We start from the raw sequence: 23,353 nt of genomic DNA, 5'->3' as shown, positions 1-23,353 counted from the left end.
TTGCAATGGAAATGTCTTTCACAATTCACTTAACGCACTGTTTTATTTATAGTCTATAATCTTCCTCTCTCAGTGATCAGATGACAATAAAATTAAGAATTTATAAAAGTGAGTTTGAGCCATTATGAATTCATATTGCACAATCTTTAAATGACTTTGTTAAAAATAATTGTAAAATTTTATTTAATTTAGAAAAAATATATATAACTACATATTATGCACCTCTATACATAGATGGTGTGTTTAATGGACTTTCTATTAAAAACGTTCACTAATAGAATGTTATTTTTAGAGACCTTCACTGCAAAAAGACATTGTAAGGCAAGAGGAAATGCAGCCAAATACAGAATCTATACATTGAATACATAAAACATAAATTAAATGGTCTTACTAGGAATGTTGATATCTAAGATGAGGCCTCAATAGGCAGACGGGTGGAAAGAAGGGCTACAAAAGGAAATTTAAAAAGTTACTAATTAAAAGGTCTCTTTTCTCAAGCATCTCAAAGGCTATATGCCTTTTTAGGAGTTTGGTTTTTTTTTAGGAATTAATGAGAGACACAGAGAGAGAGAGAGAGAGAGAGAGGCAGAGACATAGGCAGAGGGAGAGGCAGGCTCCATGCAGGGAGCCCGACGTGGGACTCGATCCTGGGACTCCAGGATCACGCCCTGAGCTGAAGGCAAACGTTCAACCACTGAGCCACCCAAGCATACCAAGAGTTTCTTTATTAATATTTCATAAAAGATACTTTTGCAAATCTTTGGGAGATATTTTTTATCTTTATTATTAATAGAGCTAATCATATCACAGAGTTAATTAAGAAAATTATACACATTTAAGAGCAAGACTGTGTTAGGATCAGTTGCTTATTTACAGTGTTGACACCATCCCAGGATCAACTGTAAAATAGTTTCCTACTACTCAGACTTTTTGAAAATAGGTCTGAACTTCCTCTTTGAAAAGAGAAAAAAGTGTTGGAAAATGGAAGGGGCTTGAAATGTTTTTGTTCAAGTGAGCGGTAGCAGCTTGGTCTTGTTAATTCCTGATTCTTTTGGTCAAATATTTGAATTGAAAATTCCAGCTTAAGTGGAAACATAAATGACTGTGGCTGTTAATAAGGAAGCTGTATTATTAGAAGAGTTCTAATCAGGGAAAGAAAAACAACAGTTTTCAGAAGACAGTGCTGACAGCAGACACTGGTTCATTCATTCATTTATGTGTTCATTCATTTATTCATTAGCTATTTATTGAGTGGCTAATGTATGCCAACTGTGTTTTTAGGCACTGGGGTAAAGCAGACCACCTTGAAAGCTGCATGATATTAGTCTTGCCTTTCTGAGCACAGACGTTTCTCATTCTCTGAGAGGTGTGAGCGAAGAGAGGCTTTGGGACCTATGGCCGGTGACCAGGTTTTTCCCACATGTGGCTTAGAGCAGTGGTTCCCAAACTTGGTTGAAAATCACAACCACCTGCATCATTTTTAAAATTTTTAATACGGATTTCTGAGCTCCACCCCAGGCCCACTGAATTAGAATAACTGAGGTTAGTAAAAATGTATTTTTGAATACATTCTCTATATGTTTCTAAAAATGAACAGGTTTGAGAACTAACAGTTTAATGTCCATCTTCTCAATACTTTGGGGTTGCCTTTGTGATCATCAGGGTCTTCATTAACAGTGGAAAGATTTTTCGTAATAGAATTGGTAACAAGGTGGCTTTAGTTAAACATTAATAGAGAAATTCCTAACAAAGTGTATATAGTCTTTGTAACAAACATCAGGAAAAGACACTCAGTGCTTCAGTCTTGAATCTGGGACCAAAAACAATGTTTTTAAGGGCCAGACAATTAAAATGTATAGAATATTTGCTATGTAACAGGTGCTTGATCTACTTAATCTCATTCATCCTCTATATAAATACACTTTCTGGCAATCCCTAATAGGATAGCACAGACCCTTTATGCCCTAGAGCAAGGTAATAGCCACTACAGTGGAAGACCATTTGCTGTTTGAAATATAGTTCCAAATAAGTATTATGAATATTATAAGATCCATTAAGTTATTGGTTCCCAGAAAGGAGAGGATGATATATTAGTGCTAAATGTAAATGGGTAGCTGCCACACTTAGAAGATCCACTTAGAAGTGGCCTTAAAGGATAATGTTAAAGGGAAAGCTTACCTACTCGCCAAAATGTGAGCAGCACATCTGGTTGTTCACTTCGTAGAAAAAGAAGTGGATAGAAGTTAAGACTGATAGGCAGATCAAATTGCTTGATCAGAGAGATGAAAAGAGCAAATTTGGAAGATTGTAGACAAAGTTAGGCAAATGAGGTCAAGAGGAATGTGGAAACACATTGGCACAGACGTGGCACAAGAAGGCAAATCTTTTTATCTTGGGTTAATCCCTTGCACAGTATCTACTACAGACCAGGCCCTCAACAACCAGGTAAACTCATAATCTACCCAGTGGAGGCAAATCATGCCTCCTCTCCAGCCATGCAAGGCCTGTGCAATGACCATGAAGAGAACAGCTATGGTGACAAAGATGGTGATTATGCATGGGCCCCACAGAACGGATTGTCTCTCCCTAAGGCAAATCCATCAAAGACCTGCTAGTGATGAATACCAAACCTCCTAGCAACAGCAGAGACCTATACTGTGCCCACAGTCTGGCAGGTTGGTGGCAGATTGATAATACCATTATCCTTTTGCTCTAAAGGAGGCAATGATGCATTTGGATGTGTCTTTGTTCCTTACCATCAAAACGCTTCCCCAAATACCTCATCTGTCTTTGTGCAGATGCAACCTGACAATGTTTACCTTGGCCTTTGTACCATACATGTCCCTCTTTTCCTCTTCAGTGATTTTCTGTCACTGCAGCATTTAATGTTCATTGAGCTCCACTCCACACTCATGGATATACTATCCACAATTTCCAGGGAATCAGGCTCATTGGACCACTCCTCAGAAGTGGAAGACAGGATCCAAAGAATCAAGGCTTTTCCCTTTCTTCTGTCACAAAAACTGTTCTACTGATGCATTTCTCCAAGACCTTGGAAGGTCTCAAAAGGAGCAAGACAACTTGAAAGCACCGGAATGTAGTGTGGGTTAACTGCTCTTGACTGCACTGTACAGAGTTTTACAATGAAGATATGACCAGGTAGATAATGGTTGGTTTCCAAGTAGAGACCAGCTAAAAATGAAGACTACCCAACATTGAAAGCTGACTGCATCTAGATTCCAAATAGTAAGAGATAAGATTGAAAAACAATCTCCAGTTATAAAAGACACAGTATTTCTGAGTTAAACAAATTGGCTCAGCTATGCAGCAAAAATCAGATTAAAGGTATTACATTTTCACTTTAGTCTGTTGTTTAGATTAACTTAAATCATTACATGAGAGAGAGGGACATGGGAGTGAGGAATCAAGGAAATCAGGCAGACTTGGGAACCAAGTCAAGAAAGCACTTTTTTTTTTTTTTTTTTTTTTTTTTTTTATTGTGGATACTGGCACATGTAACTGAATAAAAGCAAAAAAGATTAGAAACCTAACACATTTTTAAAGAGATTATATTGCCAAAGGATCCATCAATCCATTTGCAAAAAGTCTGTGACTGCTCAACTTTAAATGCCTCAAACTCTGAATAGGATATAGTCTATACGAGCTCCGTATTCTCCCAAGGAGGGCATTCCTCCAAATCTACTTCAGGTATGGCTATGGAGGAAGATGGGTAAGGAAGAACCTTCCAGAGGGCAAAATGGGAGTCAGACAAGGTGGTTCTTCCCATTACCCAAGGAAATCCACACTGCAAGAGAGGTTTCACAATGCTTATTAAGCAGGATTTCATTACTGTGTGCTATTATTCTCCCATTTTCCCTTATTTTGAATGGAAACACTTGAGATTATTTATCCCTGTTATAATATATGCTATACCTGTTAAAATATATAGTATATATTTATATATATACTGTATATACACACACACACACACATGCACATATATAGGGTGTATGTGGTATGTGGTATTTGTGTTGGAGGGATTACAGGGAATAACTAATATTTTTAGTCATAGGTTACCTGTCTACTACAGGGTACCACAACATCTAGATTGCCCATCATCCAAGATCTAGAATAATCTTAAAACCCAAAAGAAACTATCAAGTAGGTTGGCAGATAATTGGACCTGAAGCTTAGAAAAGAGGTTTGCCCTCAAGAATGTAAACCAGTTTAAGAGATAATGATGTGACCATCAAGGACATCTCCTAGGAGAAAATTAAAGAGTTACTCTAGTAGAGAGATTATAGCTAATCCTTAAGCAACACAAATGTCAATTGGTCCATTGGATAAGCCTACAAGGTAAAGATAGAAGAAGCATCCAGAGTGACCAGAGGGGTAAGAACCAAGAGAGATAAAATGTATATCAAGAAGGGATTAAACTATTCTTGAAAATGACTTAACATTCCAGCAAGACAAGGACTTCTGGAATCTCTGACATGGATGTAGTTGGTACCTTGTAGGAAATCTTTTGTGAAGGGATCTACATCCAGAGACCAGGCTGGACTAGTTGGATCAATACATAAGAGGTGAAGAAATTGAAGTAATGAACACAGGCTACTCTTCTCAGGAATCTAGCTGTGAAGGAGAGAAGGTAGGATGTTAATTAGTAAGTTTTTTTTTTTTTCCTTTCCTTTTCATACAAATGGAGATCTTGAGTGTATTTAGAAATTAAGAGTACCTCTATTTCTGATAGTATGACAAAATTGGCATCATGACAGATTGCTCTTTTACAAGGATATGATCATAAAATGCTCCACACATTTTAAATGAAAGCTTCAAATGTAGAAAAAGCATTTATTAAAATTCAGCGTTCTTTTTTTAAAAAGGAAGTTACAGTCAAGGAAGAGAGGGAACTTCTTTATTCTGATACAGAGTATCTACAGATATAACGACAAACATTATGCTTCATGCTAAAATAGTGAAAGAATGCTCCTTTAGGTCAGGAATAGGATAAATGTATTCAATTGTCACCATTTATACTTAACATTTTTCTGTGAGTCTTAGATGTGGAATGGAGAAAACAAAAAAGTATAGGCATTAGACAGAGGAAACAAAACTGTAATAATTGAAGAGCATGTCATTACATTACAAACACAAAAGAATTCCAAAAATTGTTAAATCTTGTGTTTAAGAATGTTGCTGCATACAAATGCATATATGAAAATCAATTAAATTTATATTATCAACCACAGTTTGAAAGTATAATAGATTTGATTTGGAAGATGTTATTTGCAGCAGCAATTGTAATATTTAGTAATACCTAGAAATATTATAGCCAAAGTCTCAGAAGAAAATTATTATTGAGAAATTATTTTTACTGAGAAAATAAAAACTTATTGAAAGTCATCAAGGAAAATCTACATACATGTATTAGAAGGCTCAATATTATTAAAAATACATAAAGACAAATGTCTGGTCACAGGTGAAAAGTGGGGAGAGGAGGAGTGCTGAGTGGTGCCTGGTGCCCAGGGCACAAAGGAGTGGGGCAGGCAGTTGACAACCTGCATGTCCCAAGGAAGTGTCAGGAGGCAGGAACACATATGAGCTAAGGCTCCAAACACTTTGCATAGGCTCCACTGGAGTTTACAAAACCCAAATTCAATGATGCAATTATTAAAAACTTCAAGATGATGTATGCAGAACATGAAGCACCAAGCTCAGGATCCTCCTAAGCACAGGCCCCATGTGACTACACTGACCACGTGCCCATGAGATTAACCCTACTGACACCCATTTCCTGCTTTCACATAATGTAATTTTATTAGTTTACTGGACCTCAGAATTTTTAATCTCTTGGTGATTCTCATCTTCAGTAAATATTAAGAACCACTGTCCTAGACAATACCATACATGTGTATTTTTGTAATGCATCATGCATATGTGTATAGGTGTGTAGTTGGTTACCTCTGAGTTCAGGGAGAAAGGATGTGATATGAAGTAGAACTTCAAGAAACTTAAAAAATAGGGACATCTGGGTGGCTCATTCAATTAAGCATCCAACTCCTGATTTCAGATCAGGCCATGTTCTCAAGATTTGGGGACCAAACCCCACATCAGGCTCTGTGCTCAGCACAGGTCTGCTTATTGTCTTCCCGCTGCTCCTCCCGAAGCTTGCTCATGCTCTCTTGCTCTCAAATAAATTTTAAGAATCTTTTTTTTTTAATTTAAAATAATGGTAATGTTTATGTCTTAAACTGAAGGATAGATATATTTTTCATACATGTATTTTTAAAAATATTTCCCAAATTTTATTTTTATATATTTCTATTCATATATTTTATTTATAGATTTATATATTTTCAGGTATAATTAACATAGTGTTATGTTACTTTCAGGTGTACAATGTAATGATTCACAATTCTATATGTTATTCAATGCTCGTCACCATAAGTGTACTTTTAGTCCCCTTCACTGATTTTACCCACTCAGCTCCTCTCTGGCAACCACCAGTTTGTTCTCTATATTTTAAGAGTCTGTTTTTGGTTTTGTATTATACTTTTTCTTTGGTAACTATTAATCACTTAAAAAACGTATTTTAAAATGGCAGTGGAAATTATCCACTTGAAGAATGGTTGACTAGTCAGGAAATGATTAAAAATCTTCCTTCTTTACATAACCCAGATAACCCAGATAGCAGAGTCAAGACCTGAGCCCAAGCCCACAATATATCAGATCATCACTTTGCCATAAGAGACTATGAACTCAGGATTATTGTAAGAGGCATGCAGATTAGTGAATTCTCACATATCAACATAAACTTTTGATATAGACAACAAAAATTCCACTTCCCAGTACTAAAAAAAGGCAGATGTTTTCAGCAAAGGATATGAGTAGGTCAAAGAAATAGAATATTTCCAACAAACCACTGAACAAATGCTCAGCATCACTTATAATAAAAATGCAAATTAAATCATTAAGATTTTTTTCTAAGAATGTAACCAGAACAAGCTTTTTTCCCAGTTTCTACCAAATTTAAAAATATAAAAATCCTATGGTCACTGTTTGAAAGGTATTCTGTTGAAATGCCAACTAAAATGTGCAATAACAATTATTGCAGTAATGCCTGTAATAATAAACAATGATATCCAACCTGAAGGTCCACATTAATAGATTAGTTATAAATCAAATCAATTATGGCATAAACATATGCAGGCATGTGCACATACACCATGGGATACTCTGCAGCCTTTAAAGAAATATGTATGCACTCACAAATAGGCCCACTCCATTTTTTTAAGTTATAAGGCAGTATGTAGAGTTTCATTCCATTAAAGAAATATGTATGTATGTGTGAGGCAGGCATCTATTTGGGTGCATACAAGGTATTTGAGTTATGTATTACAAGGAAAAAAAAGTTTCAAAGGAATGTGCACCAACTTTCTTAACTTTGACTTTCTCAAAAGAATGGGATTGGGGGAAGAATTTATTTTTTATTTTTGTATTCTTTACATTTTGTTTAACCTTGCATTTTATCTGTACTGCTATGCTGTCCATTCCCTGTCAGATTTAACAGAGAAAGGTAGTCGTGTATTATTTTTATTTTTAAAAAAATCATTCTTAAAAACAAAACAAAACAAAACTGAGTCTTTAGAGGCAGAATAGTGATGTGTCCAAATCTCTTTAAGATGACTACAGTTGAAATTAAAAAAGACAATTTTGAACAAGGCAAAAAAGAACATTCCTGTCAGAGCCAGGTACACCCACACTTGCAGACTGAAGCCTTCAACATAACAAGGAAACACAATAGTGCTCGCTCCTTTAATTCTTTCCACATTTGTAGGACTCTGTCTTATCCAGGTCCTCTCTTTTGCTTTTTTCCCACCTCTCTCTCAGCTTTAACTGCCACAAATTTGCTCTGTGCAGCAAGATATCAGAGAAAAGGAAGTCTGTATGGATCCAGAGATGTGGAGTTAAGAGAAAGGTAGTGGTCAAATATCTAATTTGTTCAGGATGCTCATTTGCCTAAATCTGGTCCTGAATGTAGGAACAGAGGTGGGCTCTTTGGCGTGTTTTCAAAGCTTGGTTCTCATATCAGAACTAAGAAGTTTCTGCAAGAGGGCTTTGGGGCATGCTCAACAGACACTAGCTTGTTGTCTTTACCATTTCACAGGCAGGAGAACATAGCAAGCTCCCAGTCAGCCAGGCGGGGTTTGGATCCTGAGTCTACCACGTGCACCCTGTGTGTAGAACACTGAGTAAGACATTTCATCTCTTAGCTTCCTTTCCCTCATGTATGAAACGGGGAGGATAATAGTATCTAGCTCATTAAATTGTTAAGATTAGATGAAAAAAATGTGACCAAAAATAAACATTCAATAAATGCTGGCTACTTTATAATTATTTGTAATTATTATAAGACTGGCTTGAATGTATCAGTGCAGATTCTTTCCAGATGAATTTATGCTCCAAGAAAGTTTTTCAAACTTCAGTGACCAACCTTTAGCCTATAGTGAAGTCATTTTAGTGGGTGGGAGTCAGCATTGAAAAAAATTAGTGGAATAGAATAATACTATGTATTTTTTTAATAGAAGATACTGTGCATAAAAAAGCTAATGTAACATGCATTGCTTTCTGTGGTGTAGAGTCAAATGAGTTTGAAAAATAATGCTTCTAAGACAAACAAAGGTGACAAACTGAAAATCTTCCATAACTCCCTTCTCAGCCCTACTCCCTTTTGTTCCTTTCAAGCACAGGCAGCAGAAGTTCAAGAGCTTTGGAAATGAGCTGCACTGATGATGACCATTTTGATAATGTATGAGCATGCCACAGTGCTGTGAGAAGTCAGGTTACAGAGTTAGACAAATGGTTTATTCAGAACTGTCATTGCACTTCTTCTCAAGTACATGGAGCAGGGGATAAGGGTTTGTTAGAACTAGCCAGGCCTAAGGACTTAGTTCTTGTTTTGGTTTGAAACTGTTCCTATTAATTCAAGAACTGTGGCAGAAGGCCTCAAAATTTCCTTTCATTCAAAAAAAAAAAAAAATTCCTTTCATTCTACAAACCCATCACCCGAAACTCCTACTTTTAGTAGGTAATGTTTGAAAAGGAAATCTCACAAAGTTTAGTCTGACGAGGGGAGTGAAGAAAGTGAAAGGGTTTTGAATTCTCATTTTTCCAAAACATTATATAGTATACACGTTATAGCAACTAAACACAATGCAAATAAAATGTAACTATGATTAAAAATACATGGGAGAAAATCAGGCCCAGAATTAGAATTAGGTTACCAGGACTGGCATTTTTAGGATCTACATTTTTTTTCCCCTGGATTTCATTTACTATTTCATTTACTATTATCTACATTTTTTTTCCCCTGGATTTCATTTACTATGGAGAAACCCACTTATAAATTACCATGGTAATATAACTGTATGTATTTCTGTTGATTTAAATTATTTTATTTGGTATTTCCTTCTGTAATGCTATGAGCCATTCATTATAAGCACCCTTAGTTCTAATAGAATTAGCCACCTAATATTAATCAGAGAGGAAGATTATTTACAAAATATCAGTCAACACATGTAATTCTACAATTTTCCACTTTCTATCATGATTTCAATTGAAATATGAAATTTGATTTGAAATGGTGTTAACTATAAAAATTATAGAAATTCCACAGAGACATCTGCTGGAATTAAAACCATACACTCTGAGTTGTATATCTATTACCTAATACACAACAAATAACAATTTTGATCACATTAGTTAATGTATCTAAGAAAAGTAAAACATTTAAAAATGTGTGTATCTATATATTGTTAAATGGGTATAGTATAGACATATACATATCTATATCTGTCCACTTTAAAATTAAGTATAAAGATCTGGTTTGCAATGAAACAGTAAACATCTGTTATTTTCTCCTGGAAATGGTATTTACAGTTTCCATGGTTACAATGAGGAGCCAAGAGGCATGGGGGCATTTTAAGACATGGATGGTTCTAAGAACTAACTCTGAAGATGGATGACAGACAAGTCCTGAATTAGTATGCGATCACATCCTTAGATCTTTTTTTTCTAAGATTTATCCACATATCCCTATCAACTACTTGCTCATTCCGATACTCTGGATAAATTAAATTCCACAGCTTTGTAGTACAACCTGAAATCTGGCATTGTGATGCCTCCAGATATGGTTTTCTTTTTTAAAATTCCCCTGGCTATTCGGGGTCTTTTCTGATTCCACACAAATCTTAAAATAATTTGTTCTCTCTGAAGAAAGTCCATGGTATTTTGATAGGGATTGCATTAAACGTGTAAATTGCCCTGGGTAACATTGACATTTTCACAATATTAATTCTGCCAATCCATGAGCATGGAATATTTTTCCATCTCTTTGTGTCTTCCTCCATTTCTTTCAGAAGTGTTCTATAGTTTTTAGGGTATAGATCCCTTACCTCTTTGGTTAGGTTTATTCCTAGGTATCTTATGCTTTTGGGTGCAATTGTAAATGGGATTGACTCCTTAATTTCTCTTTCTTCAGTCTCATTGTTAGTGTATAGAAATGCCACTGACTTCTGGACATTGATTTTGTATCCTGCCACGCTACCAAATTGCTGTAGGAGTTCTAGCAATCTTGGGGTGGAGACTTTTGGGTTTTCTATGTAGAGTATCATGTCATCAGCGAAGAGGGAGAGTTTGACTTCTTCTTTGCCAATTTGAATGCCTTTAATGTCTTTTTGTTGTCTGATTGCTGAGGCTAGGACTTCCAGTACTATGTTGAATAGCAGTGGTGAGAGTGGACATCCCTGTCTTGTTCCTGATCTTAGGGGAAAGGCTCCCAGTGCTTCCCCATTGAGAATGATATTTGCTGTGGGCTTTTCGAAGATGGCTTTTAAGATGTTGAGGAATGTTCCCTCTATCCCTACACTCTGGAGAGTTTTGATCAGAAATGGATGTTGTATTTTGCACAAAAACAGACACATAGATCAATGGAACAGAATAGAGAACCCAGAAGTGGACCCTGAACTTTATGGTCAACTAATATTCGATAAAGGAGGAAAGACTATCCATTGGAAGAAAGACAGTCTCTTCAATAAATGGTGCTGGGAAAATTGGACATCCACATGCAGAAGAATGAAACTAGACCACTCTCTTTCACCATACACAAAGATAAACTCAAAATGGATGAAGGATCTAAATGTGAGACAAGATTCCATCAAAATCCTAGAGAAGAACACAGGCAACACCCTTTTTGAACTTGGCCACAGTAACTTCTTGCAAGATACATCCAGGAAGGCAAAAGAAACAAAAGCAAAAATGAACTATTGGGACTTCATCAAGATAAGAAGCTTTTGCACAGCAAAGGATACAGTGAACAAAACTAAAAGACAACCTACAGAATGGGAGAAGATATTTGCAAATGACATATCAGATAAAGGGCTAGTTTCCAAGATCTATAAAGAACTTATTAAACTCAACACCAAAGAAACAAACAATCCAATCATGAAATGGGCAAAAGACATGAAGAGAAATCTCACAGACGAAGATATAGACATGGCCAACATGCATATGAGAAAATGCTCTGCATCACTTGCCATCAGGGAAATACAAATCAAAACCACAATGAGATACCACCTCACACCAGTGAGAATGGGGAACATTAACAAGGCAGGAAACCACAAATGTTGGAGAGGATGCGGAGAAAAGGGAACCCTCTTACACTGTTGGTGTGAATGTGAACTGGTGCAGCCACTCTGGAAAACTGTGTGGAGGTTCCTCAAAGAGTTAAAAATAGACCTGCCCTATGACCCAGCAATTGCACTGCTGGGGATTTACCCCAAAGATACAGATGCAGTGAAACGCCGGGACACCTGCACCCCGATGTTTATAGCAGCAATGGCCACAATAGCCAAACTGTGGAAGGAGCCTCGGTGTCCATCGAAAGATGAATGGATAAAGAAGATGTGGTTTATGTATACAATGGAATATTACTCAGCCATTAGAAATGACAAATACCCACCATTTGCTTCAACGTGGATGGAACTGGAGGGTATTATGTTGAGTGAAGTAAGTCAATCGGAGAAGGACAAACATTATATGTTCTCATTCATTTGGGGAATATAAATAATAGTGAAAGGGAATATAAGGGAAGGGAGAAGAAATGTGTGGGAAATATGAGAAAGGGAGACAGAACGTAAAGACTGCTAACTCTGGGAAATGAACTAGGGGTCGTAGAAGGGGAGGAGGGCGGGGGGTGGGAGTGAATGGGTGCCGGGCACTGGGGTTATTCTGTATGTTGGTAAATTGAACACCAATAAAAAATAAATTTAAAAAATTAGTTAAATTCCTAAATCTGTTTTTTCATTCTTAAAATTGAGTAAAGTATACCTTTAGGGAATGTGTTTCCATCCTTTCATTACAGAGAAATCAGCAGACATGTTAAAGACTAAGATTAGAAAAGCTAAATCCAAGAGTATATGTTTTACAAAGGTTGGGATACCCATACTGGTAAACTATTAAATTAATGATCTCCCCAATGGATCCAACCTTAAATATATACATCCTTGTATAATTTCCTCTCACAGTGATTCTGGGTCTTGCCATGGGACTTTCTCTGTCCAAAGAGACATTAGCAAATGTGACAGACATAGACAATTGGTAAGTACATGAACTTTGGGGCTTAGCTACTAGAAATTCTGCTGTCACCATGTAAGAGACCAGGGTCAACCACTAGAGAGGACATGTGGAGGGAACTCATGCATCCCAACAAATAGTGCTTGCTAAACACCATTTTGGACCATCTGGCCTCAGCTGAGTCACTCAATGACAGTAGCTACTTGAGTGGCCCCCAAGTAAGATCATCAGAAGAACCACCCAATTAAGCTAAGCCCATTGTGCAGAATGAGCCAATAAATGGTTATTTTAAGCCACTACATTTTAGGGTTGTTTGTTATTCACGATAGACAACTGACATATTCAGTTATCTGGTAGGATATAAACCTTTCATGCTGTTGATATTGAAATCAGTAAATGATACCTAGAAGTGACCAATCATAGACATTAAAAAGCATACACTACTAGCATATGAATGAGTAAAATAGCAAATACATAAAACGTAATCAGAAAATATATTTAAAATAGAGTAGCAAACATAAGGTTTTCTTTGTTAAATTTTCTATGCTGGATTACTACTTTGTGCTGCATAGACAAAAACAAAAAAAAACCTGTGTATCATTTACTGAATATATATAACTCACCAAAGCATGATCTTCCATGAAGCATATGTTGGAAAATCTTGCACAAAGATTCTTCATTTTGTGTAGTGGTCCTACAGGTGCACTGTACTTGAAGGACTGTCCCAAAAGTACCAATGTAAGCTGCTTTGCAGTCATCACTTCCCGAGCAAGTGAGGTCCTGCTGGCTTAAGGTACTGATGCAGAGCTCATCTTCATGGCACTTTCTAATCATATGCTGCCAGCATTTTGACTGAAATGTTCTGTAGCGCCTCCTAGAAAGAATCAAGAAATGGAATTAGTCTGGATAATATTATCTCACAATAACATGTGGTACTGCCTCACCTAATGAAAGACTGGCATCTGACAAGCCTTTAAAAACCAATACAAGCTGAAAACAAAATTAGTACATACAAGCATCCTGATAGAGACTGTAAAAGTAGAGAAACCTCGTGAATTATTTTCCTTTTGTGATGAAAGACAGAGGCTAAGTTTAGGATTTCCTGGATGAATGATCTTTCACTACTAATTTTATTTCAATGGGTGATGATTTGCAATATAAAGTATATGGTAGAATTATTAGCAATATTTTTGAAGCAGAATGTGCTTTTCTGGCTAGCATTTGGCCACAGTTTCATAGAGTGATTTCATACAAGACTCTAGACCTTCCCAGCCCCTGTTCTCCCACAGATTGGGAGGTACTGTGCACTTGCTCAATATTTCTGAGCAGACTAATTAGAATTTACAAAATTCCTTTAGCTTCTCTGGCAGCAAGAGCTAATGTAAAGCAAAAATTAGTTTATTTAATGACTGAGATAATCCATTAGAACCACATCAATTCATAAAGTTTCTATATATTTGTGTTGTACTAGCTTTGAATGAAAGTCTGAATAATGTATAATAATTCATTTTCAAAGCTTTCAAAGAAAGAAGATATTCCAGTGGAATCAAGGATATTAATCTTTCTACTTAATATTTATCACCTAAAATTCCTTCTTACCCTTTCTTGAATAGATCATCATCAAATAAGCATGAAAACTCTCTGAGTAAATAAACATTTATCATGAGTGTATTTGTCCACATGCTACTCTTTTTAAATCCAGAACTATTATTTTTAATAATCTCATATTTTAAGTAACCTTAAAGGAATCAACTTTTTAAAGTCATGGAAAAAATTAATTAGGATCTATTAAAACTTATATTTAAGAAAATCCTACAAATATTTTGAGCCAGAAGAACAAATATGTTCTTTTAATGCAATTGAAGGTTATATAGAAAATATCATGTAAATAGAAGTATTGACAGTATGGATCATCATTTAGGAGTTGATAGAGAATAAATCTGGACCTAGGTGCCATTTATTCATTTTTAAATATGTATTTTGCTACAGTTAAATTGTGTGAGTTATCTACTCATGGAAGTTATTTCATTCAGAAAATTAGTTGTGAAATTCTGCATAAATGCTGAATTAAAGGATATTTTTAAATAAAAAATTATGAAATTAGTACACATTACCTACATGATTTGAAAAAAGATTTAAATATGCCCCAAAACTTTATATGATAGAAATTCTGTTTCAGGTTTAAACATTCTGATGTATAATGTTTCATTATCTTTATTTTCTTGATATTCTGCAATTTTCTATATTTTTGTCCAAACAATTATTTAAAAGTAGTTTTTTTAATGGAATTATTTTGTTTTCATCTTATCTATTGATTTCCAGTTACATTGCAAAATGTAAAGAATGTGGTTGGTATAATTTCTGCACATGGATATATGACCTAATAAATCATCAGATTTTTAAGTATTCCATGGTACTTAAAATATTGTGTACATTATGGGGGTTTGCTTCTAAAAAGTAAGTAGAATTTATTTAAGCAAATACTTTTTTTCACTACTTTCTTGAGTTCATACATATGAAAATATAATGTATTATAATTTTCTGTAAGCACCTAAACATTTATAATTTGTAAAACATCTCATCTCTCAGTATACATCTATATTAGACAGAATTGATTGAAAAATGAACTTTATAGTGGCTTCTTTGGCCTTTCCAAATAAATAAAGGAGTTTTGAAACCTATCATGTATTGAAGAATCTGGAACAGGAACTTAAGTTTTATTTTAAGACCCAAATGCTCTCCTCTCCACACATACAGACTTTTCAGCAAAAAAAGGTAGCAGATAAAGGGCTTAACCATCCTTACTGAAGAAGTAGTTTGTCATTTGGATTTTTTTCCATCTGAATTACATTAATAATAAGTTAATATAAATGCTAAAAGTCTCCCTAAGGCAAAATTCGCCTGAGAAAAATGACAGGATTTGTCTTTTTACAGTGACTGCTAATATTGCATTATATTTCCATCACCTCTATAAAATATTCATTAAGGGACTATTTGCACACAGTGAAAAGCAATCTAAAGTACATAGTTCTTACTCTCTGAATTAATCCATGAAAGACCGAAATTACACAAGAAGAGACATGTATATGTACATTAAAAATTATAAAAATTAATTGCAAGATACTCAAAGGTGGAGGGAAACAAGATGACATCTTTAAATGCCTCTGGTTTTGCAGACTGTGCACCAAACATTTTGGAGAAGTGGTTAAACCGAGGAGCCGTTATGGAAAAAAATTACCAACTTTGTACCAATCAATCTTAGAAGGTGTTGACACCAAGATGAGTTTAATTCAGGAGTGTGTGCTTCAGAATCCATCATGGGGCTTCTTAAGGACTCTAACAGCAGATTCATCACTTGCCATTAAAATACTTAATTTGATAGGAAAGTTTAGATATATGATGTTCCAAAAGTTGAATGCAAATAAGTTAAAGATGATAAGGTAGTATTCCTATGGTCTTGGCACTGGAATCAGGTAAAGCTATCCAGCTCCCCATTCATGGAGACTTCTGGTATTTTTACAGGGATTGCTTTAACAAAATTTTCCTGGCTGGTTAAAATATCACTAGTTTTCATTGTTACTGTAGATAGATGATTGACAGATGTAAATATTCTATTTGTGATATGATAAAAATAGTGTAATCAAATGTTTTCATCCTATTTCATTGATTACAGGAAATATCATTATCTTGTTATAACTAAAATAACTTGTTAGAAATTAAATTATTGTTTTAATTTCATAAGTATGTTCTTGTCATTGAGCTTAAGATGCATTCCAAAGCTATTAGGGATATTAAAATGTTTTAAAAATTTCATCTTAGAATCAATGAAATACAATATTTCACAAAATAAGGACTTTTGAGATATGAGTTTGAAAAATCTAAACTGTATCATAAAACATTTTTATTATTAATTTTATTATCACTCAAGAGATATAATTAATAAGCCTCAAAATAACTGATAAACTTTTGTAAAATAGGTCCTCAAAGAAGACTTTCTTAAGAGCTTTGGCATTCTATGTGATAAGTTAAAACAAAAAATACATCGATATTCTAGCACTCTGCTTAGATCTTTACCCATTATCTTACAAAATGTATGTTGTAGGAAAGCAGTTGTCCTTTTCAACAAATATTTATAAGATCTGGAGCTACTCTGAAAGTTGGAATGGCAGAGTAAAAAAATGAATATAGTTAAAAAGCTAAAAGATGTTTACCAAGAATCAGACCCTTCAGGCAGTTGATATTAAACCTTTCAGCTCATTTGTCAATGGTCGAAGCAAAGTGATGAATGTGATAATCTTTGCTCTGAGCTATCACACACTAGACTACTCTTCCACATTAAATGCTTATTTTTAATTTTAAATGATTTGCTATTTACGAAGTTTTATTTATTTAAATGAAATTAAACAAAACAATTCCTGATTAAAGGCACTGGGCAAATTGATATGAAGAATTATTCCAAAAAGAAGCAAAAGATGAATCCATAAATTATATGATTTAATGCTGGTTGTTTAAATAAAGCTCCTTTAATGTGGTAACATCAATGATACAAATCATTTTGATTCATCAGATTTATTCAGTATTCTCACTTTTTCCTGCATTTTTCTTACTCCTCCAAAGAGACCCACTTAACTGTGGATTTCTTACTAGACAAAAGATAAATACATCTTGAATATACAAGGAAATGTGTTAATGAAGACTGTAGTGAGGAAAAGAAAAAGCCAGTGTTGAATTAGAGTTCCCAAGAGTAATTACCTGCAAAGGTTCAGTCTAGTCTCAACTAGCAACAAGAGTGGAAGTTTTAATAAGTGAGCCAGATCATTCATACCTCTGCTCAAGATCCTCCAGAAACCTTTCATTTTACTGGGAGTAAAAACCCAAGTCCTTAGTGTCCCTCTAGGTCCTATATGACTGAGGCCTACTTACCCCCCATTCCAGTTAAATGTCTAACTACATCTCCTATTGCTCTCCTCCATGTAGGCTCTACCCTCATTGCTTTTTGAACAGGTCCTATTTCTTCCTCACCACTGGCTAACTTGTTTAGTATTTCTTTTTTCAGATGCATACTGAGAGAGGCTCATTCTCCTACTTCTTTAAATCTGGTGAAAAGCTCCCTACTGGGACCACTGTGTTCACATTGCAACTCTTTCTGCCTCTTCACAATGCCACTTACTCAATTCTCTCCCTTTGCGTGTTAATCTCCACAACACTCATTACCTTATAATGTACATTTCACTTATTTATTATGTTTCTCCCACCACTAGACCCCAGGGCAAGCATTCTTGTCTTGTGTGCACTGGTACCTAGAGAGTAATAGGCGGATAATTATTTATTTGAATGACAAATAAATGACTAACATTGCTCCCCTGAAAATCAAGCGCGTGAGGTTGGGAAGAAGAAAATGGGTATATTTCTGACATAATGGCATACATGTGGGCTGAGATGGACTCAAGTTACCTTCTCCTTCCGGATCTCCAGCCTATGAGAGAAAGGTTCAATTTGAAGTTTGAAGAGCTGCCTTATCAAAGCTCTCTGACATTTAACAGCCTGAGGTAATCATACCAAAAAACCAAATTAAACTGACATGCCAGTCAGGTCTATTTACTAATTCATTAGCCTAACTTGAATATATAATTTTAATGATGCTGTTTCATGGCTACCAAATCCTGACACATTGAATTCGCTTATTCCAAAAACCTGTTCTGCATTTGAATTTCAAAAAGGATACTACACATGTACTGCATATTCAAAAATATGAGTTGTCTGGCTTTGTTTACATCATGTTGGATGAGGGTGGGAACTCTAGCTAATGTAATGAGATCAAGTGTTAGGACTGGACTGTAACAAATAAGGTGCCGAAATAAGAAACTAAGGTATGCGTGTTTTTACTCACCTGCATAATTCATCATTTCGGCAGCTGTGAATTACATCGAGGCAAGAAGGGGGTGGAACGACGTTCACCGCACATGGCTTGCTGTGAAGAGCTTCTTTGGACTGCTGACAAGGTATATCAGATGGAGCACAGTCACAAAAAGCCAACATCTGGGCAATGTTAAAAGGCATATTTTGATAGAAGAACCGTATGGCTGCTTGGCAGTGTTTCACATCACACAGATTTCCATTTGCTGAGCAAGCTTTAAGGTAAGCGGCCAACTGTGTGTTACAGACCACATCCCCTACACACGCCTCTGCCACTTCCAAACAGGACTGGATCCCTTTGATTCCTAAAAGCAAGGATATGTCCAGTTTGTGGAAAAGTAAACATGAATCTGTACATACAGAATCTGCAAAATGCTGTGAAATGTCTGTGAGCAAAACACAATGATGTACCAATGTGCTATTTGGGGCTAATCTTACTTTTTTTTTAAGAGTTAATATGAATTTACTGAGGCCTGAGTAGTGGGCTATTTGTATCATCTTTCATTTATGCTGGATACATATTGTGATCTAGATATGATAGGAAACATATAGGGCCAAAACTGAGTGGGAAAAAAATTTTTGAGTCCAAGTCTCTCAAATGTAAATAATAAATCTTCAGAAATTGCATTTGAAGTATATAGCTTATGGTGAGTTCATGGGCTCAAATCAAAATGATTTTTGTTCGTTGCATTTTTTATTTTGGGTAAAAATCTTGACTAAAGTTTCCACAAGTTGCAGTTATTACTATTATAATAGCAGTTGCAGCTATTAGTTGCAGTTATTATAATAGCACATAAAGATGTTGACATTTTGGAAAACATAGATACATGGGAGTGCTTTCCCTTTCCCCCGCCACCAAATGCATATATACAAAATTAGCATCAAGCACTTAATTTATGTGATCAAAATACTTGTGAAATTTAACCAAGATCTAATTTTTGGTTTTAAATGTAAAGTTTTCATTCCTCAGCATAACTGTAAATAGTTGACAGGTGGGCAAAACAATTAATTGCTTTGATACATGAATGGAAAAAATACAGTAATTTTGTTGCATTTTGCAATATTAGACTAAATTAAGAGCCACACAATTTATTTTGTATTGGCATATCTTTAAGAAAGTGAGTAACTATGTTTTAAATCATATTGCCTAGTATTTACAATGCAAATGAAAATTATAAATATAAACATTACCATGATAGGGAAGGGTAGTTAGATTCCACTTGTATTGATTATCCTCTTTCATGTTATCTAGAAGGAAAACAAAGAGACTAATTCATTAGTGAACAATTTTTTAAACTTAGTAGAAAAATGTGGGTCACATTTAGAAATGAATGATCAAGCAAAAATACATTCTAGCTCATGTAATACTTACTTAACCCTTGATACTCAAAATTAGTGACATGCAGATGAAGAAAAATACCCCCCACACCCACCCCAAATATCATTCCAGTGAGTTAAACAGCCCTGCTCTGAGGATTTAGTTACTCTAAGATTTATACAAATGCTAACGACCAGGCCATGTGTACTGAAGTAAACAAAGAATCTGTCTGGGGAGAAAGAACAGAAGGAATATTGTCTGAATTGAAAAAATCCTTCCCGGTAGGGTCTTAATTAAATAGAAATGGAAATTAAAGATGATTTCTACCTCTGATTATTTTAGTCTTTTAGAGTTCCTAGGAATTATAATCAGAGAACTAGAGAATTGCATTGATGGAAGTGAACTCACTGCCCAGCTACTTCCAAACTCTTTCATTCAAGAAGCATTGGTTGAATCACTACTATGTACCAGTTTCCATACTGAAGATATAAATGTATAGTCCCTGTCACGGAGCATCCACAGCCTGGCATGGGATATAGAGATATAAACAAAATCCAAATAAAATATAAGGGGTGCTAATAAGCATATGCATAAAGTGATAGGGGAATAGTCTGATCAAACCTGCATTTTAAAATTAAAGCTGAATTGTTGCCATTGGCTATTAAGATTGACTTCTGTTGTGACTTCCTGATTCAATTTGTCTCTGAACTGCCTATCCAAATTCCCTGACTGCCCATCCACTGCACAAAAAAAGAAGGTACAATCACAAGAAAATTCTTTTTTACTCCCAACTGTGTCAGTCTTGCCAGACTCCCTGCATTGTTCCATCTGTTCTCACTATACATTGTTTCTCACTTTTATATCCATAATGGCTCAGCTGAAGAATCACAGTGTTTCTAAATCTACCCTCCTGTGTTTCTGAGGAAATCTGAGATGTTCGTTCTTCTGACTATCTCATATTGAGTGAAACCCCACAATCAAATCTCAGACAGGCATACAGCTTTTGTAACAGCTACAAAAGTCTAGGCTAGACCTCTATTATAGATTAGTATCTCTGCTTTGGGACTGATTGGTATAGCCATGCCATTGACTAAATATATTCAAGAATCTATCATTGAAACAAACACTGAATGTGCATACTTTTACTGAATTTTCATATGTCCCTCCAAAATTCACATGTGAAAGCCCTGTAACCTGCTGTGTGATGTATTAAAAATGGTGTCTCTGAAGTTATTCAGGTTAAATGAGGTTATAAGAGTGGGGCCTTAATCTGACAGGATTATCATTTTAGGAGAAGAGGCACAGAGAGCTTACTTCCTCTTCTCTCTTCATACACTCAAACACCAAGGAAAGGTCATCTGAGAACACAGAAAGAAACCAGGAAGTCCACAAGCCCAGGAAAGACAACTCTTACTAGAAACCAACCCTGCTGGATCTTGATCTGGAAGTCACAGCCTCAGAACTGTGAGGAGATACATTTCTGTTGTTGAAACCACTCAAGCTGTGGTATTTTGTTATGGCAGCCCAAGACGACTAATATATTCACCATGTGGGTAATTATCATAAACACAACAAAATATTTATTTTAGCAGGGGAAAATAAACCCTATCTTGGATGTGTACTATTTTATATGTTATGAGTAATTTCATATAATTCTATGCACATTAAATTGTAATTTCATATGGTACATACATATGTATAGACACATTCTTCCAGGAAGATATTTTAAACTGTAGCTTAATTCCTGAAAAGCAGCTGAAGGGCAATATGTCACAGGAATAAATAAAAGATTGTACCAATCAGATCTACATCTGAGATAGAAGATCATATACATAAAAGCATACATACCATTCCTTCTTATTCATCCACTAATGTCAAAATATATCCAGAATCTGGTATTTTCCCACCTTGCTACCAAACAGGTCCAAGACAGCATGCATTTCTTTGTTGACCTCATCTAGGCCATGGGCTTATTTATCATCTATAAGTGAATGAAGCCCTCTTGCCCAGATCTCACTTTGTTGTGTCATACATAGAATTTAGACATCAATGCCATACTGGGGCTGCCTAATTTGATACATTTACTTGGATATCTAATAAACATTTCAGACTTAACACATCCCAAATCAACCTGTGACTTCTCTGTTGCTCACTGAAGTCTCTCCTTCCTGTGGCTGTTTCCGTAGCAGTTAACAAAAATAATGAGAACCACATCCTTATAAAAATTAAGGACAAAAACCTCGGAATCAACCTTCATCTCCTTTTTTTTCTTACACCTCCATATGATTTACTTCTATCAAAATATATCCAGAATCTGACAACTTCCCACATGGGTCCATCATCTATCATTTTTTAATCTGTGTCATTATAAAAGCCTCCTACTTGGTCTTCCTATTGGAGCCTTTGCTTCTCTTCAGTCAATGATCAACATAAAATCCAGAATTACCCTTTTAAAGATAGAAATCAGATCATGATAATCTTTTAGTGAAGATTCTTTAATAATTTTCTGTATCACTCAGGAAAAGAGCCAATGACCTAGAAATGACCTAGAAGGAGGCCCCACCTGATCTTGCCCCTGTTTTATTTCTGATCTCACCTCCCACACCTCTCTCCCATATTCTTTCCTCTCCCTATGTGTCTCCCCTTAGCCCTTCCACAAACCTCCAGACACATTTCCAATTGAGGGTGTCTAACTCTCTGTTTCTTTTGCCTTAACTATTCTCTCCCCAAATATCTACAGGACTCATTCTCTTAACTTTTTAAATCTTTGCTTAAACATTAACTTAAGGATACAACTGTGTGGTCATTCTATTAAAATTAAAAATCACCTACTCATATCTCTTTTTTTCCTCTCTGTTTCAGTTTTCTCCTTAGCATTTATACTGTTTAAAATATCTATCTTAAGTCATTTGTCCTGTTAATTTTCTCTTTGTTCCCACATTGGATGCTATGACCCGCTACTAAGACACCTCCTTTGGTGACTCAGGCTCTCCTTTCCCCAGGGGCTGAAAGTATGGGCTGGGTGATGACTCACAACCGTCCTTTTCTAGGCATTGCCCTCATTCAAAGAAAGTTGCCACAAGCAAAGTTACAGACTTTCCCAGGGAACAGCTCATATATAAGCTCTAACCCATAGGAGGGGTTCAAGGATCAGGTCCCTTGCCTCAATGGCCAATCCAGGTCCAAACTTCCTGTGGGATAAACTAAGTTTGCTGTGGCAGCTGCACTGCATTTCAGCTTCTCCCTCTACTTAATCCTATTTCCTTCAGTTCCTTCTAACTTTTGTTCTTAAACCCCCAGCCCCAAAAAACTTTTGTCTGCAAACCTCTGTCTCAGATTCTGTTGCCTTGGAAGGTGATTCAAGATCCCCTCAATACAGAATGCAAACTCCTAGAGAGCAATGGTTTCTGGTTGTTTTGTTTACTACTTTTCCTACAGGTCTGAGCACATGGACTAAGATATGGTAAGGACTCAAAAGAAATACCT

The 23,353-nt window shown here is 35.6% G+C and overlaps 1 protein-coding gene across 1 annotated transcript in view; it reads right to left on the bottom strand.

Annotated features, from left to right (window-relative positions):
* The window catches only part of GFRAL (GDNF family receptor alpha like), a 56,217-nt gene that overhangs the window by 20,584 nt on the left and 12,280 nt on the right, over window positions 1–23,353 (bottom strand). The window contains exons 4-6 of the mRNA XM_049092197.1: window positions 19,741–19,797; window positions 18,524–18,854; window positions 13,257–13,507 (exon numbers count right to left, since the gene is read on the bottom strand). Of these exons, the coding sequence (XP_048948154.1) occupies window positions 13,257–13,507; window positions 18,524–18,854; window positions 19,741–19,797 (639 nt within the window). The remainder of the gene's footprint in view (window positions 1–13,256; window positions 13,508–18,523; window positions 18,855–19,740; window positions 19,798–23,353) is intronic.

Source organism: Canis lupus, chromosome 12 (genome assembly GCF_003254725.2).
Source record: "Canis lupus dingo isolate Sandy chromosome 12, ASM325472v2, whole genome shotgun sequence".
Classification (NCBI taxonomy): domain Eukaryota; kingdom Metazoa; phylum Chordata; class Mammalia; order Carnivora; family Canidae; genus Canis; species Canis lupus.
Note: the sequence above shows the minus strand (reverse complement) of the source record. Positions and strands in the feature narration are given on the sequence as shown.